This window comes from Notechis scutatus, chromosome 8, assembly GCF_049901735.1.
Source record: "Notechis scutatus isolate UNSWTSFEM ecotype Mainland chromosome 8, rNotScu1.2, whole genome shotgun sequence".
Classification (NCBI taxonomy): domain Eukaryota; kingdom Metazoa; phylum Chordata; class Lepidosauria; order Squamata; family Elapidae; genus Notechis; species Notechis scutatus.
The window spans coordinates 6,195,393-6,211,615 of record NC_142016.1 but is presented as its reverse complement, the minus strand read 5'-3'; the positions used below and the strand labels follow the sequence as shown (position 1 = coordinate 6,211,615).

Sequence of the window (16,223 nt, the reverse complement as noted above, 5' to 3'; positions counted from 1 at the left end):
AAACTATTGCAGAAGATGAGATCAAGGCAGTTGTTTAGTATTGTTGGTTACTAGTTGTTCCAGTTCCAGATTTGTAACAGCATTGTAGAAGGTTGTGTGTATGGGTTCAGTTGTACATTCGTTTAGGGTCCAGTCAATATGAAGTAGATTGAAGTCACCAAGAAAGATAAAAGCATGTGGACAGGATGCTGCCCATGTTAGTAGTGAATTTAGCTTGTTTACATGTTCGATGTCATAATCAGGGGTTCTGTAACATAGTAAGAATTGAAATGTGATATTTAAGGATAGTTCACAGATGATGGTCTCAGGAAGAGCAAGCTCCTGGGTAACTTGGATGTTTTTTAGATGTAAGGACTTTTTATAAAAGATAGCAACACCACCTCCTCTACGAATTTCATGATCTGATCGGTAAACATGATAGTTTCTTACTGTGGTAATGGAGTCAGGGAGAGATGCGTTGAGCCATGTTTCACAGACAAATATGATGTCGAATTTAGCCATATTTAGGAAATTCATGTATTTTATTCACAAGGCTTCTTGCATTGAGTAGCTTGCATTTAAGGCCAGCAATAGTTGGAATTGAGGTAGTATGGGGCATGCGTGCCCCTAACTACCTCAATGGTTCTTCTTTACATGTTATCATTTTTCACTGAAAATATTGTATTCTTATTATCAATCACATTTTATATATCAATTTTGTTGTACTTTTCTATACACATTTGAAAAGTATGTTTGATGCCTTTTTCTGAATTTTTCTGCCATGTATCTGCAGTTGTCCTTTATACAGCTGTTTTGAATCTTGAGAAGTCTTGAGAACCAGTCTGAATTGGATTCATAGGGATGGGGAAAGCTACTTCTGGTAGAATATCATCTGCAACTTTTATTTTTGAATGTTTTGTTTATTCCTTTTCAGAACAGAGAGGTCTATATAACTTAAAAGCATGAATAGATATTGAGTACTGGTGAGTCAATAAAATTTTGCTTTTAATAGCTGCCTTTAGAGAGAGTAGATGGGAGACTTTGCGTAAGATATAGATAAATAAAGATTAATATTCAGTTTGTTCTTGCTGTATTCCATGGTATGCAGCCTGAATCATCTAGAGTTGTTCATGCAGTATTGTTTATTGACAATTGTTCCTGTGTTTACTGTTTGCATCATAGCACTTCTATTACATATAGTTGGTAATGGTGGGTGTTAATTTTTGCTGAAGGCATGATGGATTTCTTTTTCCTTTCTAATTCTCTGTTTTACCTCCATGCAAAAATATCTGTATGGCTTTTTTTGTTGTTGTTCTGTGTTGAATCCATTAACTACAGTATTTTATTTATAACTATTATGACAGTGATTTAGGGATGATTGCAGGCAACCCTTGAGATGATTGTACAGATGGTATCGAGACATATTCAGTTTATTGAATATTAAAAATGGCATCAGTGAAGTCATGATACATAGTTTGTTACGAAGCAATTGTAACCAGGATTATCTCTTGCTGAATCAAATGATAATTGTGTTGATTGGATTATTGAAGAAGCTGGAGCTTACTTATATATTGTTAATATAAAACAAATTACTTATATATTGTTAAAATAAAACAAATTCTTTAACATTGGGAAAGAAGAGAGTTGTGGAAATTGTACATTAACAATGTACAATTTCCACAACTCTCTTCTTTCCCAATGTTAAAGAATTTGTTTTATGAAGTATGAGTTTCGGAATACTGTATAATTCTCCAGGACTCTATTTCTACTGAGTTCCTCTGATACAGTGAATCATAAAATAGCCAACAACATTTTAGTTTATTAAATTGTAGTAACTCAGTACAGAAAATTTAGCTGAGTAAACTATGCCTTTGTTAACAAGTTGTGGGACCACATTTTCATGAATTAGTCATAACTGAAATCACATCATATTCCTTAAAAAAGGATCTCTTACTTTCCTTTCCTGTCACTTCAACTCCTCTTCAGCAGTTCCTTCATTCATTGCTGCAGTGACAAGATGATAATTGAATAGAATTCTGCCATTAAATACACCTACATGATGCTGAACTTAAAAATGTTAGTCTACAATTAGAAGATTGTGGGTACAAATCTTACATTCATTGAGGACTGAGGCATGGAAAGAACAAAAGTTCTTGAGAAAAGAGACAAGATCTTGTTGGAAAAAAAATGAAGTAATCATCATATCACCACTACCACTAGTACATTTGGCAAAGTTGCTTTGAAAAACTAAGTTGCAATTTTGTTGAGAACTGACTTGCCACAGAAGTTTCTCTTTTGAATGGACTTCAGTAGAACTTCACTTCTGTCATAACTTGAGAGAAAAGTTTTTTTTTTTTTGTTAATGTTAGAACTATGTGAGAATGAGTGCTTTTTTTGTTGCAAGAGCCTTATAAATTAGCAGGATTTTTTCTCTCTGAAGTTCTATAGGAAAAAAATTCCCCACAGTTTATCAACCACAAAGCTTATCCTTAGTAGTATCAGCACCACCTAAACAAAGAAAAAAAAGTTCCTTGGGAGGCTGAAGAGAGGAGTTTTCCCCTAGTGCAGGGGTCCCCAACCACCGGGCCCCGGACCGGTACCGGTCCGTGGATCATTTTCTACCGGGCCGCCGGTTTGCTGGGCGCTGCCATCTTGTTTTGACGGAAAGTGCTTCCGGGTGAGCTTTTCCCGTTGGAAAGCGGCGTTTGGGTCCTGAAGGAATCCTCGCGCCTTAGTTTCATCGAAGGTGGGGGAGGCTTCAAACGAAGAGCCATCCCGATGGCGGAGGAGATCAAAAAAGCACAAAAAGGGTACAAAGGAGGAGTTGAAGGTGGCGGGGAGAAGCGGGGGATGGCTGGCTGGCCGATCGCTCGGCTCGCCTTGCCTTGTCATGCATGCTGATGATGGTACCGGGCCGCGGATCATTTTGTAATGCCAGTACTGGGCCGTGGCACAAAAGAGGTTGGGGGCCACTGCCCTAGTGGGTTTCCTTGGGAATTAATTGGGAGGTTGCAGATTGCAGGTGATAGTGTACAGAATTAAAGGAAATTCTGGTCAGCTCATCTTTTTTTTTAATGTAAAGCAAATTTTTCATCAGACTGAATGGAAATTGGGAAGAAAAACAATGATGAATTGCAATTCCTGACTAACATCACTAGGCATGCAGGTTTTTGCTGATTGGAGAAAGGATCTATGTATACATTGTAAATTAGAGTAAGCCCGGGACTGAAATTTTTCCTTTTTCTAACTTTCCAAAACTAAACTTTTGATTCAGACAATTACAGTTAAAGCTAATCTGTTCCCAATTGGCTTTCTATTAGACTTGATCAGCAAAAAAATAAAATACCTACATTGTTATTGTGATGATCATCACTGTTTCTGCCTGGCTCCTTTTTGAAGTTTTCTTCACCTTGGAAAGAGTCCAGCAATGAGGAAGAGGTTATGTATATCTGCCACAACAGTGATGCTCCTCGACCATTTGTAAAGGATATTTCCTGTAGTTGCCAAGCAACTGGTGCCACATTTATTTTTCCTCTCAATACTCTTCATGTCCTCCTCTTCAGAATTGAAGTAATCCACTAGCCACACCCATTTACATTTGTAATGTGATGTCTAATAAAGGGACTGTTGAATTTTTGCCAAGGTCTTCAGTGTGGCATGAATCATGTTTACTCATGTTTAGCAAGATAGTGAGTTAATGTTCAGTAAAGGATGTTCTGTTTCTATTGTGGAAGCATTATATTTCATTGCTCCAAGAAGGTTACTGGCCTTTTTTTAGTATCTTCATGATAGAGAATGTGGATGATTTCTGGAAAAAAAATGAAAGTTAAGAGAAAGAAAGTTATTTATTTTATTTTGATTTGCCAATTGTTTACAAGATAATAAGTATAAGTGTATACATAGTTGTGAATACATGAAATGGGTACATATAAGAAAAATAAAAGAATAAGAGAAACAATAAATGCCTTAATAAAGGCCTTAATAAAAGCTTTTCTTTAAAAAAGAAAACTTCTTCATTTAGTTATTGTGTGTTTGTATATGAGAGAGAAAGGTTGATTAACTTAAGTTTTCTGAGCTCAGAATACTTGCAGGATTATGAAGGAAAATGCCAACATGAACTTTGAGTCTTACATGCAAATGGGTGCACAGCTAATAGGATAGATAGATTCTAACACGGGATTTGCAAAAATATAAACACTTTTCTAACAAAACAGAGGTAATCGTCATTCTTCATAACTCCTTTCCTCTCAACCTCTTTTTTGAAATGTGAAATTTTAAACTGAAGATGGATGATCAAGCAGCAGCTACCAATCCCATCCAGATTATTGAATGTGAACTAAACCTTCTGCAGCTCCTTCACTTCTTTCCCATACCTTCTGACTACTCTCATTATTGTCCAATATAATCCAAGCTCACACCTATTATTGTGATGGAGAATATATTGCTTTCCTAGTTGTCAGCTCTGGGGAAGAAATCATCTTCTCTCCCCTGTGCTCTGCAGCAAACCTTTCTTCTTGTGGACATATCTATTTGAAAATGCTTCTTTGCTAAGACCATGAATATAAAATAATTTGAGTGTATTGAATTGAAATATGATATCCTGTTAGGGTTTTTCTCCTATACTGTTTCCCATGATAGCATAAAATGTCTTCAGCTACTGTTAATACACTGAAATAAATGGTTGGTTTGCATCACATAATCTTGAGAATCTGCCCTTCCTGTGACATGTTAGTGGAATTCAGACAGCAGATTTTTGAAAGTAAAACAGCATTGGGGATTTTGTAAATCATGTATGTATTTGATGTTTATCCCACCATAATCTATCCATGGCTCTTCTGCACATCTTGGGCAAGATAGGCACATAGGGAAAACTAATTATAAATTAATTATGAAAAAATAAAGTTCATGCATTTTGCAAAGAACTCCAGAGGACACATACAGTAATTGAATCGGTACTTTTTTTTATATACCTGGTGTTTCTGCTACATCAATTAGGAAAGCAATGTACTCATTTCTTTTAGGTTGCTTTGAATGCTCAGAGTTCAGCAATAATCCTTTTTTTTCCTCAGAGGAGCCCAATATATACCCATTACTTTGAAACTTTTTGAAGCCAAGGTGAGCTCCTCTATGGAGCACAGTAATTTTCAAATGTTAATTACAAAGAATTAGAAAAAGTTTGAAATGGCTTTCCAGGTAAGTTATCTGTGCCTAATGCTGCTCTTTGTTTGGAGGCAGAGTTTATAAAAATTGAAATACGGGCAGTGGTGGTATTCAAAAATTTTTACTACATGGTCTGTGGGTGTGGTGTGGCGGGTGTAGTGTGGCTTGGTGGGTGTGGCAGGGGAAGGTTACTGTAAAATCTCCATTCCCTCCCACCCCACTAACCTGCTTTCCAGCTCCATTCTCCTGTGCAGGGCAACCAAAGAAGACCCAGCCGATCAGCTGGGACTCGATGGGAGGCAGAGAAGAGATGGGGTTGGCGGGGCCAGTCAGAGGTGGGATTTGACAGTTCTCCAAACTACTCAAAATTTCCGCTACTGGTTCTCCAGAACTGGTCAGAACCATCTGAATACCACCTCTGAATACAGGTATCGCTAATAATACTGACTTCCAGCTCCATAGTCGGATACATCTTATCCCATCAGATAATTCTTCTTCTGAAAAATGCCAAGAAAAAACTAAGTTACATAATTTGAGGTTCCAAGGTGAGATGCTAAAAAGACCAGGTAACGATAGCACTTAAACAAAGAATTTTTTACTTAGAATTAGAAAAAATATGATATCACTTATGGCTCAATTGGGGCAGAACCTACTTCGTTTTAAATCACCATTATAAATGGCCAAACAACAATAAGCTTCGGAGGGCCTTTATAATGTTGTTTAATATCTTAACATCAGCAGAGTTGAAGGGCAAATCCTTCAAAATCCCTTTTGTGAAAAGGTTTGTCCCTGTAAAAAATGGAAGCATCCTGCTATACTGCAGTTTCTACCAAAACATCTGCAATAGGTTACACATCTCTTTTTAGCACATTTCCAGGTTCGACAAAAAAAATTATAGGTGCAATTTCTTTTGGCAAATAAAGATCCCAAGATCTTAGTGTTAACAAAAATTATACTTGCAGGCTGTAGAATCTGTGCATTGCTGATAGCAGACTGTATGTTATTACAGGCATTTTTTTATCGTGCATGTTACATTGTAATTCAAATACTCTCTGTGTAGGTTTGTTTTAAATGAATCTTAGATCAGAGACATGTAATAAAGTTTGATCTCTTGATTTGTGCCAAAAAGCTGCAGATGGGACTCTAGGACAATACTACAGTTGATAGTATCGAAAGGTGATGAAAAATTTAGCAACACACAAGGGCGGAGCTGGCGTCGCGACGATACGGCATGCGATCTCGAAGGTCTGAGATCACAGCCGATATCTTTGCCCCTGGATGGTCCAAATGGATCTAAACCATCCCGAAGAGACAGTGATAGTGAAGAGCGCATCCTGTAGATCCCAGGGATACTGCAAAGTCCCTGGTTGATCCAGGAGAAGCTCTTCTTGCCAGTGGCAAAGAGGCAGCCATTAAAGCTGCTGAAGTTGGGACAGCTCTGAAACGGAAGAGAGCAGAAAGAGAAAGTGTGCCGGTTTGGTGAGAACTTTTTTTTTTATTCTAAGACTTAAAAGGACATCCTAAGGAAAAAAATTTAGCAACACAGGACAGACACAGTATTCCCATCCGATTCACAACATGGGTCATCCACTTGGATAACCACTGTGTCTCAGTCCTATGCTTGGGCCTGAACTTTAAATGATAAAGATATAGATAATCCCTTTTCAATCAAGCACTCTATAGGTGGTCCCAAATCACCATCCAGACAAATGAGGAACTGGCCAAGTGATACTATCACATTCATGACTCAGAATCTGGAGGCTATGAGACTGTAAACACGGAGGAGCAGAAGCAGTCCCAACACTGACAAAACTGATTGGCTTTAAGTTCACAAACCACTCCATTCAGTCCTGAAGATTTTCCCTCCTTGGTTCTGAATGGGCCCACACATAATTCAAGATGGAACTGGTACACAGTTTAGGGCAGGGGTCATCAACCTTTTGGACCTCAGGGACCATTAAACTCATAATTTTAAATCCCGTGGACCACTAATATGAATTTTGACTGACGGTGGCTCGCTGACATTGGTGAGAAAGTTGGTCCCATATTCCAGAGCTGCAGTAGTCATAAGACTGGCCCTTTGGTCATCCCAGAGCAGCTCATCCATGGCAGACCGGTGCACTCAGGTGGAGGAGCTGCTCCGGGATGACCAAAGGGCCAGTCCTATGACTACTGCAGCTCTGGAATATGGGACCGACTTTCCTACCAACATCAGCAAACCACACCGAGGTGGATTTCCCTCCCCTGCCATTGGTCTTCCAGTTCCAGCTCATGTGGCTCTACTCAAGGTAACGTTTGCACTTGGCCGAAGGGTAGGGGCCAGAGGGTGAGTGGGCCATCTGGGCAGCACAGCCTTGTGTTCCCGCATAGCCTGGATTAATTGCTTTGGGAGGGACATTTCTCTGTGGACCACCAACATTTTCTCACAGACCACCAGTGGTCTGCAACCCACTAGTTGGCGACCACTGGTTTAGGGGGTCTTCTTGGACTTAGGTTACTTTTTTTTAACTTTAGGTAACAGCTATGGCCAGGAAGGCCAGCGTATATTTACAAAAATCCAGCTTGTGTACCATCTTACCTATTCCTGGATGAGGAGGCTGTACTTATGGTCTCTTATGCCTTAGTACCTTTCATCTAGGTTGTAGTCCTCTTTAAGCACTGCCCTTGAATTCCATTTGGAATTTTAAGCTGGTTTAGAGATTATGAATAGTTATGAATGTACAGTCCCACTTGGCTCTTTCCCCAGATGTTGATTTTGCTATTACTGTGCCAGCTGACTTCCGCCTTGTGGCTCTCTTTTCCCTTTTTATTGTTTTTATTAATGGATTGACCATTTAATGCTTTTAATCGGTACACGTTTGGGTTTTTCTGAGTGGGAAAACTAATGTGACAAACAAATAAACAAACTTGGCTAAAGAAAGAAAACTTTGGAGACCAGATGGCAGTTGTCTAATAGCTCTAAACCCAGAGAGTGTCAGAAGGACTGCATGGACAAGGAATTAAATTCTATAAGAAAATAGGAACTCTTCAAAATTACTCTCTCCATAAGTCCCTGAAGGAGGTGGGGGGGCACAAGGATACATTCCAAGCTAACCAAGGTAACCACAGACAATATCCTATCCAGTTCCTCAGAGGTAACAATCTTAAAAAGAATCCAGATATAGTCAAATTTTACTTCAGTTACCATACTGAAGGGAATCTGAATGATTTTATCAATAAAATTCTGGGGACCCTCTCACCTTGTTTTAGATTATATAGTTGCAGTTTAGCTCAAAAATATTTCAGAATGATACTTACATAGATAATTAACATGCAATTATAATAGAATATGTTACATTTTTATTATAGAAGCTGCTTGTTATGCTAGTATTTCATCTTACCCATTTGATTTTATTTTTGTGAAGTATTTTCAAATTTTGCTGGTCATTGGATCAAATAAATTATTTCATTCCATTTCAACCCTGAGAAGTGAGTTGAGCTGAGAGGGACTGCTACAAAGTCACCCATTCAGCTTTCATGATTAAGGGAGGACAAAAACTCTCCTAATTTCTAGGCCGGCACCTTCACCACTACATCCAGCTGGCTCTTCAATTATTGGCATTATTTCCTTTTCTTATTCACCCCCCATGGGGATTAATTCTGTTCTTTAAATGACTGTCAGTCTTTGTAAGGCAGGCCAGGTCTAAAACTTTGCTGCATTATTGTTAAGTATTATAACATAATCGTAAAATCAGAAGGATTTTCCTTTGTGCTCCCCCCCCCCCCATTTATAGCCAATAGAATCAAGGGAGGGTTATTTTCAGCCTCACACTCCCTCCTTTGCTAGGACCAACCAATAAGTACTTTACTTTCTCATTTTTTATCACTTAACAGGCCTGCTAGTGCTTCTTGCATTCCTTCATCAATGTTATTTCTACATTTCTCTACACTGCTTGATCAAAAGGGGAGTTGTGTGTAAAAGGATATTCATGTATCAACACCAACAAGCAAATTGGTTGATTGGGTTACAGATTAGGACCATGAATTTGGGAGGCACCAGCCAAAGTGAGGATGTATGCTGGTATCTGTATCTCAGAGGCAAGACTAGGTGAACTGTTCTTGTTAACTCTTAACATGTTCAGTTCTCCCATGATTATCAAATAGATCTTATGTCTGAAAAACAGTGCTGTGTCTTCACACATGTCATAATGAATCAATCTTGGTGACCACACAAGGGACTCACACCATCCAAATGTTATCATTATCTTTAGCAGCAATTCTCTGGCTAGAGAATTATGGCAGTTGCACACCTGGTAAAGGCTAGAATAAAGAGGAGTAATCTGGCCTCCCTTGATTTCTTTAAAGTTAAAGAAAGAAAAGCTTATTGTTGTATAGAGGTGAATGTGAAAAGACTAATTCTTGGGATAAAATTATCCCTTCAATATATAGAAGCTGGATGTTTGTGCTGGTGTTAGAATATCAAAGGAGAGCAAACTTGGAAGCACATAATTAAGAGTCTGCCTGAATCTGGCAGACTTGTGACATCCCTGTGGTGACACAGCCTTTCTAAATTGCTACTATCTGCATGTCTTTTTGACATTTCCTGATGGTTGAAATTAAAAGTTGGAAAACCAGATTACTTTCTCTGTCTTTGCTTGCTCTACCCGTACATTGCCACTGTGTTTTTGACAGCCTTGAGAATGAGAGTTGATGGAAGGGTGGAAGTTGCCAGAAAGAAAGAGAGCTCCATTGTCTCTCAAAGAGAAAATGAAACCTGGGGAAAATGAACTCCAGATTTTTCGGGAGTTATAGAAGTTTGTTAGCTACATTTCTGTCCTGCCTCTTTACCGAGAGTTCAAGGCAGTTTACATACTCTAGACATTTCATCTTTACAGGAGCTCTGCTCTGGGATGAAAGAATGACTGGCCTTAAATTTAGCTAATGAGTGTTCCTGGCTGAGGGTGGACTTGAGCCTATGTCTCCCTAGTCTTAATCCTGTCCCTCCACTACTGCATCCTACTGGCCCTCGCAAGGAGGGTGGTTATTATTTGAAAGAACTCCATCCAGGAGTTCTAGCTGAACTAGTAATTAGATATATTTTCCAGCTTTTATTCAGGAGTTGAAGGAAGGAGCATATTTAGTGGTATCTCCTTCCATGTTCTTCCCACAACAATATCTCAGTGAGCAAGCCTGAGAGAGGAAAACTGGCTCAAAGTCACTGGGAGTTTCTGTGGAGAAGTGAAGCTGGTTTCTCTCCAGCCCTGGTTCAACACCTTAAACAATACAGAAACCAGACTGACCTTTCAAACTGAAGGAGAAAATCTATTTTCTTTCTCCACGGTTTTTACTAATTAGAATGTAGTAAATTAGAATGTAGTCTTTACTTCTCAACTGTTGAACCCAAGCTTCCAAATTCTCCTCTGAAGGTTGTGTTTGGGCCAATTTGGAGGCTCCTTAATTTCTTTCACTTAATACTAATAGTCTGGCCTTTCCGTTGCCTTCTTTCACATTTTGAAGCTATGTTTAATTGTTTGTTTTTTATATTTCTAAACATATAACAAATTTTGTGTATAAGGGACCTCTAAATTCACCTCAAAGTTCTCTTCAGGCAAAAGGAGGCCAAGTTATGAAGAACATGCTTGGCCAGTATAAAACAGCAATTGCTGAAAGCAAAAATACTATTCCCCCCTTCATTATTACTATTTTTAAGTGGTAATGAAAGTACTGTTTTGTACATGGAATGTAACCATATCTCTCCAAAACAGGCAAAAGTGGCACATGTTGTACTAAGAGAATACTGTCTTCTGATAGCCAGATTGTCTTACTCATTTCCTGTCAAAGAAAATTGATGCTGAATTTCAAAATAAGCTGTATATAATAAGCATGTGGGAGTGATTGACACAATTTTTTTTATCATAATCATTAACATATCATCATGAAGCAGTAAGATGAATTAATTAGAATAAATCCTTTCCCTACCACCAAATGTTACAGGATCTGGGCATGGCTGGTCTGGTGAGGAGAAGGACCGGGGAGACATGATAGCAGTCTTCCAGTATTTGAGGGGCTGCCACAGAGAGGAGGAAGGGGTCAAGCTATTTTCCAAGGCACCTGAAGACCAAACAAGGCATAATGGATGGAAACTGATCAAGGAGAGATTCAACCTAGAAAAAAAGAGAAATTTTCTGACAGTGAGAACAATCAACCAATGGAACAACTTGCCCTTGGAGGTTGTGGGAGCACCATCACTTGACACTTTTAAGAAGAGATTGGACTGCCATGATGTAGGGTCTCCTGCTTGGGTGGGGGGTTGGAATAGATGACCTATAAAGTTCCTTCCAACTCTGATTATCTGTTATCTGTTAAATTTATCTTGCCAGATCCCTGTAAAGTTGGCCAACTAGAATCAATTTGAACATTTTGTTTAAAGGAAGATTTTAGCCTGACTTTCTCAGACATAGTCCAAGGCAACATATCTTATTGTATCATATAACTAGATATGGCCATTACCAAGATTCTTCCAACTGAAATGGCCCCCAGGAAGCTATTGATGATTCATTTCTGTTGCAGAAGACAGTGTAGCTTCCCTTGGCTGATTTTAATTTAATGGCATGACTAAGTCTTTGTAGTCCCTCTGGAGCCATCCTAATAAAGATGGGCATTTGCATAATCCAGCTATAGGCAATCTCTCTCATGGGATCAATGTGGATATCAAAGATCTATGAGGGAGGAAGCCCAGAATATCAGCAACCAGCCACACAACTGCAGTTAAGTCATTTTCAAAAGGGAGAAATCTGTGGATTCCCTTTCAAGAGAAATAGTGTTTGGTGTTCCAAGTATTTTTTTAATGGGGTGTTTATAGTAATGCTTGCTGATGTGGGGAGAACTGGCATCATTATTAGTTTTGTTTCCCCTTCTCTCCTTTTCTTCCGTGCTTGATTAACTGTTTCTCTCTTTTCTACCACCCCTTCTCCTTCATCTTTCTGATACAACCAGCACCCTGGGCAGGGATAGGTCAATGTTTTTGTTACCAATTTCTATGTTAAGGCATGTTTATGTTTAGTTCCTTTCTTTTGTTGTTATTATTATACTTAACTACACAGTCAGTCAGGCATTTAGACTGGATTTATCTACCTATTGAGTCCTTCCCAAAGACCTGGGATAGGCAGATGTTGTTTGATGGGTTAATGGTATTATTGTAGGCTGTAGGCTGTTCCAAGTAAATCTACTTTTTGCAGTTGACTGAGGGTGACTTTGTCAATGCTAATAGTGTTCAATTGGTGCCCCAGTTATTTTGGGATTGTCCCAAAGTGTCTATTACTATTAATACTTTTCTTTTATTATTATTACATTGATTAAACATGTGGCTTGGCATATATAAATACCACTTGTGCTTGTATCAATATATATATAATCAGAATCATGGACAGACAAAGGATATGTTTCCACAGATTATCTTTCCTTCAGATTTTAAGGTGAAGAACACTGCTTTAGCTTCCATAAGAAAACTGCATCATGTTATTTAAATGCCATATTGGCTGTTCTTTTTGACAACTAACACTTTTGCAGAATTTCACAATAGCCAAAATATATAGAAGTAAGTCAAGAAATTAAGCATGTAAATTCTATTGGTTTGAAATAACCACATTTAAGGGTCTCCTATACAACTGTACTAGGGACTATATCCTTGAGGTCATTCTACAATAGTTCTTGAGTTGCCTATATGGAATGCTGGAAAAATAATGCCATATTAAATGTGCTTTGTATTTCTTCTTCTCTCCCAGCCCAGAACTGCAGTTACATTTTGCAAGGTCCAAACGGGACAATACAAAGTCCAGGATTCCCGTACGGCTATCCAAATTATGCAAACTGTACCTGGACAATCACCGCCAAAGAGCAGAACAGAGTACAACTTGTTTTCCAGTCCTTTGCGCTAGAGGAAGATTTTGATGTCTTATCTGTTTATGATGGGTTGCCCCAACAAGGAAACTTAAGAACAAGGTATGGAGAAAAAAGAAATTATCTATCAACTGCAGCAGGAAAATGTTCACATACATGGTTCTGTTGCTTGAATTAAAACACATAGATGGAGACTCTTATGTTGCAATAAAACAGGGTTTCATTTTTCTTTTATGAAGTTATCTAAATTGTCTGGATTCTACACATTTGATAAGGGCTAAAAATACTACTAATTTTGTTCAGTGCTATGGTGTTGTCTGTACTGTTACTGTACTGCTTGAGATATTTAATGAAATTATTCAGATGATGACCACCTATTCTTAGAAAGCCAGCTGATTCTGTTATCATATTTGCCACTTTTGGAAATTTTGGATTAGTACAGGGGGTGGGCCACCGCCGTTGGTCTTTCCCCAAGTTGGAATTAAGGTTGTGTGAGATTTGTTGCATTTATTTGTTTTGACTGAATGACGGGCTTTGGGGACAAGTTAGGAGGGAGTACGTTTTGGGTTGGTTTTTATATGATCTTGGCTGACCGGCCCGCTTAATTTAAACAAGAGGCCCCCCTGGTTAGTACCTTTGAAAGAGGAAGAAATATTGTAACCTTTCAGCATGCTTTAAAGTGATTAAGTCCTGACAAATTGGTGTTGACTCTTTAGAAATCACATAAATAAACTTTTCAAGGATGATCTATTTTTCAAACTGACCTTTTAGGTCTATCATGGATCAATCATTGCTCTTGTAATCAAACCCATCCATTTTACTGCTGGTTCTTCTTTTATCCCTCCTTCCACTTTTCTCAACTTCATGGATTTCTCAAAGGAGCTTTGTGTCATGTGTTCTAAAATATAATAGTTTGAGCTTGGTTGTTTATACCTCAAGTTGAGAAGTCAAGATTGATCTTTTTAAAGAGCCTTTTCTATTTTTTTTTCCTGGTAATCTATGGTATTCTCATGAGTTTCTTCTAACACCAAAGTTAAAAGGTGTCAATAGTCTTTCTATCCTGTTTCTTTACAGATCAACTTTTATATCCATACAGCATCACAGAGAAAACCATATTAGTACAGTGTTGAGCTTTGTATAGAAATGTCACAGTATCTGATTATTTTTTCCAAGGTTTTCCCTGCTCTCCTATTAACTGCGAACCTGCTGCTTATTTCTTGACTGCTGGCTCCTTTACAATTAATATTCAATCCTAAAAGACAGAAACTATCTATTAGTTAAATGCTGCATGGTCAATCCTAGGAATGATTGTATTACTTATTGCTATTAGCTTGGTCTTCTTTATATTTAATCTAGCTTTTTCCCCAGTATGAGCCTTCACTTTTATTAATAAAGTTTTTATATTATTTGCATTTTAGTTAATGAGAACTGTGTTATCAGCATTGTAGAAATTATTGATATTTCTTCTTCCAGTTTTAAAACCACACTCCTTTTAATTCCATTTTCCTCAATATGCAGTATTTGCAACATGCAGTTTAAATAAATAAGGAGAGTGTAAAAGTCAACACCCACTTTGTGATTCTCTGTGTAGAGATGTTTAAGGCTTGTTGTCTATTTATTTTCCTGTTGCAGGTTCAGAATAAAGCAAATTCTATTAGAATATAGATATTCTCCCATCACTGCTTGAGGCAAGAGGCAACTGGCTGAATTTCTGTGTGATTCTGTTTTGTACACGAAGTCAGATGTTGACAACTTGTATTGCTCTCTTCTGACTTTGAAGTACAAGGAATATTTCTCAAGTGTTACATTATCCAAAAAGCCATTTGCTCCTTGGTGTAACTTCCAAACAAGTCCCATGGCGACTTAGTGCCTCAGTGAGCTCAGCTGGAAGACTCTGGGTTAAAGAAGTAGAAATGATTGTGAAAAGCAGCTCCATTGGTGAGAGAGCGGAATAGAATTCTGATGGTTACAAAAACTATGTCTAATGTTTGTAACAGCTGAGGGCTTTCTTTCTTTCTTTTTCTTTCCTTCCTCCCTCCCTTCCTCCCTCCCTCCCTTCTTTCTTTCTTAAGAAAAAGTGGCAAATAAAATTTAAGTAATTTGTTGTGTTATACGGCCCAAATTGGAGCAATCGCCATGACTTAGGGAAGCAGAACAATGCCTTACCTTAACATAATGTAAAAGCATTCAAAATGATGCTATTAATTTATGTTTTTCAAAGGAGGCAAATGTTTTAAACACAGATTTCCCAAGTGTTGAGAAGCTAGAAACAATAATATTAGCAGTTTTTCTGGAGAAGTGAATTTGAGTATATTACAGTTTGCTGGTTCTCCAGACTGCACAGAATCATAACAACCGGTCCTATAGAACTGGTTTGTACCGGTAGAATCCCACCCCTGGATATTAGCTCCCATTTCATGAATATAAATGGATAATTAAGTATTAAGATTTTATCAGAGTAACAAGGAGGCATTCCCTATCCTGCTTGTTTACTCTTAATCAAAAATATCAACTTTAATTCTCCTGAAAATATCATTAAAAGTTTTTTTAACAGAAAAAAGAATAGGAAGTAAAATAGTTGTTCAGAAAAAAACCCACAATCTGAACATTCTTACATATATCCAAGATTGCATCTAGTAAGCAACCAGAAAATTGATCAATCAGTCCTTTATTACAGTCAATGAACAGACAGATGGAACATCTTCAAAAATTCCTGTAAATTTGTATACTTTCTTCTATGATACAGAATTTGAAATGTGTGGAAACATTATTTAAACTTGAATAAAATTATATATGCAGCTTAATTCCATTTACTTTTTCAGCTCCTGGCTTGCCACTTCAATTCAGTGCTCTCTCTCTCTCTCTCTCTCTCTCTCTCTCTCTCTCTCTCTCTCTCTCTCTCTTTTGTGTGTGTGTGTGTGTGTGTGTGTGTGTGTGTGTGTATATATATATATATATATATATATATATATATATATATATATATATATATATATATATATATATATATATATATATATATATATTCTCGCGGGTACTTACATGTATGGTATTCAGCTTTGTTCGGGTATTTTCCCACATCATTGTAGTTGTGCTTTTAAAGTTGTAGCAACGTTTCGGCAGAATCTCATCTGCCATCATCAGGCTTCTGTATTGTGTTCGTCTGTGAGTCAGACTTTCACAGCCGTTTCACTTTTAAATTTGGG

General features: G+C 37.8%; 1 protein-coding gene across 2 annotated transcripts in view; it reads left to right on the top strand.

Annotated features, from left to right (window-relative positions):
- The window catches only part of CSMD2 (CUB and Sushi multiple domains 2), a 642,692-nt gene that overhangs the window by 49,124 nt on the left and 577,345 nt on the right, over positions 1-16,223 (top strand). For both annotated transcript variants that reach the window (XM_087970516.1, XM_087970515.1), the window contains exon 2: positions 12,903-13,119. In XM_087970516.1, the coding sequence (XP_087826642.1) occupies positions 12,903-13,119 (217 nt within the window). The remainder of the gene's footprint in view (positions 1-12,902; positions 13,120-16,223) is intronic.